The sequence below is a fragment of the Thalassophryne amazonica genome, chromosome 1 (assembly GCF_902500255.1).
Source record: "Thalassophryne amazonica chromosome 1, fThaAma1.1, whole genome shotgun sequence".
In the NCBI taxonomy this organism is placed as follows: domain Eukaryota; kingdom Metazoa; phylum Chordata; class Actinopteri; order Batrachoidiformes; family Batrachoididae; genus Thalassophryne; species Thalassophryne amazonica.
Genome location: NC_047103.1, coordinates 49,772,180 through 49,778,969, shown reverse-complemented (window position 1 = coordinate 49,778,969; position 6,790 = coordinate 49,772,180). Strand labels below are relative to the sequence as shown.

General features: G+C 41.0%; 1 protein-coding gene across 1 annotated transcript; it reads right to left on the bottom strand.

The window, feature by feature from the left end:
- Positions 1-1,819: 1,819 nt before the first annotated feature.
- Positions 1,820-3,086, bottom strand: bhlhe22 (basic helix-loop-helix family, member e22). The gene has a single exon (XM_034169606.1). The coding sequence runs from the start codon at positions 2,849-2,851 to the stop codon at positions 2,048-2,050; it is 804 nt and encodes a 267-aa protein (XP_034025497.1). The 5' UTR covers positions 2,852-3,086; the 3' UTR covers positions 1,820-2,047.
- Positions 3,087-6,790: the final 3,704 nt, after the last annotated feature.

The following is a 6,790-nucleotide window of genomic DNA, read 5'->3' as shown; positions in this document are numbered from 1 at the left end:
AAATTTAGTTTTGTGTCTCAAATTTGTCATGTTTCCACAACTTTTGAAGTTTCAAACTAAATATGTTATAGAAATATTAGTAACAGATTCGTCTGCTCTTTTTTTTTTCTTCCCAATACTCGCTTTTCATTGCAACAGAAAATCATCCCTGCACCGAATTAATATATTTATTGTTGTTTTTGTTTTTTTGCACGTGACTCTCAGTGTGTCACAGTACCGTTAACCACACGGGAAATATTTGAGTTTGAGTCACTCTTGGATGAATATGATAGTGTTGGTTACAACGAAGCGTTCAACTCCGTGGCCTCTGTCCATGGTGCTGAAATCTTCAGGACGCACACTGACTTTATGACATCAGCCAGATCGGGGAAAAATATATATATATATTATTTTGCAACTGTGATTTAAGAATATTGCGTGGATGTGTGGCGCAGATTCCGTGCGTAATTGCCTTTTTTTTTTTTTTGCTCTTTTCTTGCTCAAAGTCTAACTTTTCTTCTAAACTGAGTGAGTTTTTGCAGAGTAACCACACTTTCAGAATTTAATTTTTTTTCCTTCCACTGTGGTACAATTTTGATTTTTTATTATTATTATTATTTAATAACATTTTCTGCGTGGACCGAGTACAAAGGTGGGATCTGGCAGCGCTGCTGGTTTCTGCGCTGTGATTAAAGACACCAAATTACGCCAACGAACAGTGTCGTAATTGCGTCTTTCATCACATTCTGGAGATCTAATTGCTTCAGCGCCCAGGTATTATCAATGACAGTGTATACATGTGTTTACGAATTACACTCACGAAAATGACTTTAATTACCTCAGCGAGGTTGCCAGTGTGGGACTTTTGTTTCCGCTCATCACTGCTGCCCCGATGACAAAATAATTCGCCATTCGCTTGTTGTTCATAAACGACGATCGACTAGAGAAATAAAACTACTCCAAATACTTTCAATCGTCTCCCATCCAGAGAAACAGAAACAGCCGCATCTTGAAAAACCACGTGTAAATAGGTTTTAGTGTCCAATAAATAAGAAAATTTGCTCTTTTAACTGTTCTTCAATTTAAGAAGTATTTTTTCCTACTTCACTTGAACTAAACTGCATATCGGATAAATAAACAGAATTTTTTAAGCTGTTCAAAATATTTTAATAAAGCTTTTCAACACTGAAATACATACAAATGGCCCTCTTTGCTCATATAATAACTAAAGTATCTACAGTAATCCACAGTTTGACCTGACAACGGGAGATGACTTCGATCATATTGTGTGAGAAGAGAAACGCAAAAAAAAGGAGAAATTTACAGCAAACACAATGTGCAATCCAAGCCAAAAGAAAAACAAAATCCAAATTAATAATTTACAAAACACACACTGAAACACATGCATGTAACTCGAACACTTGATTCAAATGTTCTAAATGCTTTTTGATTTTTTTTTTCTCCTTCTCACAATGCCTCAAAAAAGAAAAGGAAAAAAACGTGCGCAGCTATTAAGCGTCCGAATATAAACACATATTTCTCACGTCATTTGTTTAATTTTTCGTGACATTCCTGCGGCTCGATACAAAAGTTTTAGGCGTTACACCATGTGAGCAAACAGCAAATGTGTCTGAGGTGGATCAATTTAAAAATAAAATAAAAAAAAAGGTAAAACGAGGAAGCAGCAAAAAGTGAGGTTGGTTAAGTTGATCATCCAGGAAGCCGTCCATGTGTTCAAAGACAAAAATAAACTCAAAATAAACATCGCAAATGTTGTCAGGTCGCCCAAAATCTCCAAAAGAAAACAAAGGTCCACAAGTGAGCGGGCAACCACTTTTTAGGCCTACAGAACTGTTTGGTCTTCACTGCCATTCATACAGCACTTTAAGGATGATTTATTTACACAATCAAGTATTGTTTAAAAAAATGCGCGTTTGAATGCATTTTTTGTAAATATAAAAGTATTAATCGGCGTTACTGCTTTGTCTCTACACCCTACTGACTTCAACCGCAGGTTTTCCTCTCCGACTCTTCTCAGAAGTTGTCGTGCGTCTTTGCGCTGTGCAGTTTAAGGCTTGTCAGTGCACTGTTTGCACAGGTTGGAGGTGGCGTTGTTGAATAGGGCACATTTATCGGGGCAGGAGGACGCTGCCACTCCGGTGGGGAACGGGTATCCAGGCGGCTGCTCGTACGCGCTTAAACCGGGGGCTGCGAGGGCGGTGGTGGCCGGTATGGAGGCGGCGGAGATGGCTTGGCCCTGGTTGAGATACGCCACGAGCCTCCTCATCTCCTCCAGCGCCTGCGCCTGCATGAGGATGTAGTTTTTGGCGAGCAGCAAAGTGGCGATTTTGGAGAGTTTGCGCACGGACGGGCTGTGCGCGTAGGGGATGACCGCTCTGAGCTCGTCCAGGGCGTCGTTCAGGTCGTGCATGCGTCGTCTCTCCCTGGCGTTGATATTTAGCCTCAGTAATTTCTGCTCTTTGGTTTTCTTACCTCCGTCCACTTTCCCCGCGGCCACCGTCCTCCCGTCGGTCAGAAGGACCATGTCACACCTGCCGTCGCTGTCGTCATCAGGGCTCTGCTCCCCTCCGCTGCTCTCCGCCGCAGAGGTCCTGTTGGCGCTCTCTCCGTACTTTACGCACAAAGATCCGGTCGGCAGACCGAGCGGTCCCCCTCTGCCCCCTGCCAGCCCTCCCGGCTGAATCGGGTCTGAATCGGTCTGGTCAAAACAGCTGATCGGCGACTGTCGGTCTCTGGCTGGCAGCTCCATGCCGGCCGGTCTGTACGGGTCCATTTTTTTCGTGGACACTGCGCTGAGAGTTTTGTGAAAAATGTCCCCTGCGCCTCCGCTCAAGTTCATCCTCCTGTCCATAGCCGGTCCGCGTCCTCGCAGTCAAACGCGCGCGTGTGAGTCTCGGCTTCCTCTTTTGTTCGTGGCAGTGGCTGAGCTGGTCTCGCAGGCTCACTTGACTTTGGACACGGAGGACACTTGTGTAATAAGTGCTGCGCTCTCCTGCGTCTTTATCTCTCTCTCTGTGCGCGTCTCTGATTCACCTCCGCGCGGATCTCTGCAACGATCCGCGTTACGCACAAGTCACCGGAGTCTCTCTTTTATTTTTTTTATTTTTTATTTTTTGAGCATCATTATCTTGAGGCGGGTTATTAAAGAGGGTTCGCCTATTGGGACAGAGACACCCTCTCTTCTTCTCACGCTCTGCCCAATCAGGTTAAGGTTTTAATTAATGCCAATTAAACGATGACAAACAATACCGCGTGCGCGTTTTCCCTGCGTACGTGTGTCTGTGTAAAAGCATTTGATCACTTGTTCTCCACCAAATAAATCTCTGAACTCTTCACTTCTGTGGAAAAAGTTGCGCGTCAAAGTGTTTGCGCCTAATTTTGGATTCACTATTCCGGATTAGCTGTTTCATTCATTCACACGTCCAAATTAGTGCGCTCTTGATACGTTTTTGTCACTATAGTTTGTCAGTTCCTGTTTAAAATTACATTTGAATTCCGAGAACAGACGCTGCAGGTGATTTTGTTAAATTTTACTTTTCACGGTGTTTTCTTTAAAATAATATTATTCATAAATGAACACATAGCTTTTAAATTGTTTCATTATGATTTTTTAAAAACAATCCAGCTTCTGCGCGGTCTACGTGACAGGTTTTTTTGAACAGATCTCCGGCTCTGTAGCTCAGTATTTACTCGTGATTTTACTGCCATCTACTGGATTTTAGAATGTAGCACACAAACAGTATAATAAAGCTCCACAAACAATTTATCTAAAATTGCTGAATTCTAATACTCGTCAAATATTTCAGTCCAGTGGAACATAAGGTCAAAGGTGGTTGCTTCAAAAAATCTGAGCATAGGATTTCCTGAATTCAACGATAAACTGGTGTTTGTGGTCAGATGTATAGATGCTGCGTTTGCTCAAGGTTTTGTGAGTGAAACAGCTTCCTGACTGCTGAGACAAATGCAAAGGCAGACGCAAAATGAGACGACTGTATTAGAAAATGATATATTGTTTTCAGATGTTTCAAATACTAAAACAGTTGTTCTGAAAAATGGGTCAGAAATGTTTTGTGCTGAAATACTGGAAGCACAGAAAATAATACTGCATTTCAAAAATGTTCAAACATTAAAAGAAAGTATTGATTTTAAAAAGTGTCATCATTCAAAATATTAGAAATTTGGAAAGAGACAAGTCGTTCACAAAAGGATGCACTGTTCCTTCAGACAAGTGTTTATAATTTTGAATTGTTTCAGAAATATTCATTGATTTGAATTAACAGTAAATGAAAGAATGACTTGACTTTGATTTGGTTTTCAAATATTCAAAGCGTACAATGAAATAATCAAGTCACACCCTGGAACCACCTTGGGTCCTCGATGGTAACTACCGAGGCAGATAGGAGGTGATGGTCTAGTGGTTAAGCAGTGGGCTTGAGACCAGAGGATCCTCGGTTCCAACCTCTGTCTGGCCGGAAAGTCCCTGAGGGTCCTTGGGCAAGGTCCTTAATCCCCAAGTTGCTCCTGGTGTATAGTGAGTGCCTTGTATGGCAGCACCCTGACATCGGTGTGTGAATGGATGAATGCAAGGCATCAATGAGCTTCTGATGGAGATGGAAAAGCATTATATAAATGCAGTCCATTTACCATATAACCAGTCCATTCCCACCTGTTGATAGTAAACATCTAGTATCTGCAACAGCCAGGTAAAACATGGCCATTTGGCATTCTCCAGCCAGTTGGATCAGGCTAGAATGTCATTGCTGACATTCTGTCTGTTCCTTCACCATGCTCCTCATCATGGTTTCAAAATACATTAAATGTGAAAAAGTTTCAGAAAATTTCAAAGGTTCAGAACACTGTCTACTGGATCGCCATTTCAGAAAATGATCAACTGGTCAGAAATTTCTTGAAACTCTACAATAATAGCATCTAGCAGACATGAATAAATAAAGTTATCAGCACATTCCTCACAGTAAAATATAAGTTAATATAGTGAATATGTCAAATCAATCTTTGTCTCATCAAACTAACAGTTGTTGTCAGCATGACATGAGCTTCGAGGGATCGCATAGCCAAGCACCCCCCCCCCCCCCCAATATGATTTCATATTAGGAATTGGGACTTATTCATGAATACACTTGCAGTATATCGATCAATCAAAAATAAAATATTACCAATCAACATAAGCTTTGGATCAGTTTTTTTTTTGCCACATTTGTAACAGCGATTGTAAGGTAAATGTGTTTTTTGGGTGTTATTTTGCTTGACCTTGACTTTTGACCTGTCTGTTCCAAACGTTAATCATTTGGAGACACTAACCCAAATAATAGTTTTGCCAGATTTGGTGAAACTCTGCCCAGTTAGTTATTTTGTTGTATCTCTACACACACACACACACACACACACACACACACACACACACACACACACACACACACACACACACACACACACACACACACACACACACACACACACACACACACACACACACAGTACTGTGCGCAAATGTCCTGTGCAGGTGACCTGGCAGTGCAGCACTTAGTAAGAGTGAGCCTTGAGCATAGGCTCAATGCATGCTGGGACTCCACCACAACTCTCAACAAGATACCCACATGAAAAATATTACATGGGGAAATACTTTATTTACTTTATCATGCTTTATTTTCAATATAATGTGTATCTAGATTTTTCAACACACCCTATATCTCTAAGTTCAGTAAAACGACTGCAGCCTGCACGGTGAACCAGACCCCGTTACTGAAACCACAACGCCACGTTTGATTTAAACTTCATGAAGGTGTCTCTTGAGGTCTGCCAACACCCCGTGACTAACTAGTACAGCTACAGCTAGTACAGCTGCCACAGCAGTGACCTCTATGTTCCTTCAGGTTACCAATCTGAAGTGGATCTGACCTGGGTCATGAAAAAACCTGGTCAAAATGGACCTGACTTACACAATGTGGTTCACCTTCTACACTGTGAGCCATCACAGCATGGAGCAGAGTCTCTGCACGCTACACACATGCTTATTGAGTCTTAACTAGTTCTCATTAGGCATAGTCACAATTTTATTTATTTAAGGTAAGTCTGATTCCTGACCTTTGCAGATACATTAGTTACCCTGCACACTGCTGGGTAAGGGTTTTGTAGTCACTCCTGAGTGTGTGTGTGTGTGTGTGTGTGTGTGTGTGTGTGTGTGTGTGTGTGTGTGTGTGTGTGTGTGTGTGTGTGTGTGTGTGTGTGTGTGTGTGTGTGTGTGTGTGTGTGTGTACATTATGGAGAAATGTATTTTCTTACTTTGAAGTTGCTTGATAATGTATGGCACACAATCTGTTTGCATTTGGAGCTTTGTCCAACTCTACTTTGGAGTTTAGATAGCATGTAATCTGGGTGTAAAATGTATTTATTACCATGATCAGTCATGGCTGTGTATTACTCAGTGTTGTATAAAGTACCAGAAAATCACACTTAAGTAAAAGTACAGATACCCATTAAAAAAAATGACTTTGGTAGAAGTTCAAGTCGCTGATTGAAATGCTACTCAAGTAAGTCTTAAAGTATCTAGTATTTATTGCACTTAAGTATGACAAGTAATGTACAACTAAATGTACTCAAGTATTGAAAGTAAAAGTACAAGTAAATGTTAATAGTCAAAAACTGACTGATTTTTTTAATAAAAAGTTTATCTAGGCTTATAAATGACTGGTAGTATTAGTCAAAATACTGAAAATTGTGCACATCACACAAAAACACTTCAGAAACAAGGTTTCAAAACCTAAATTTCTAT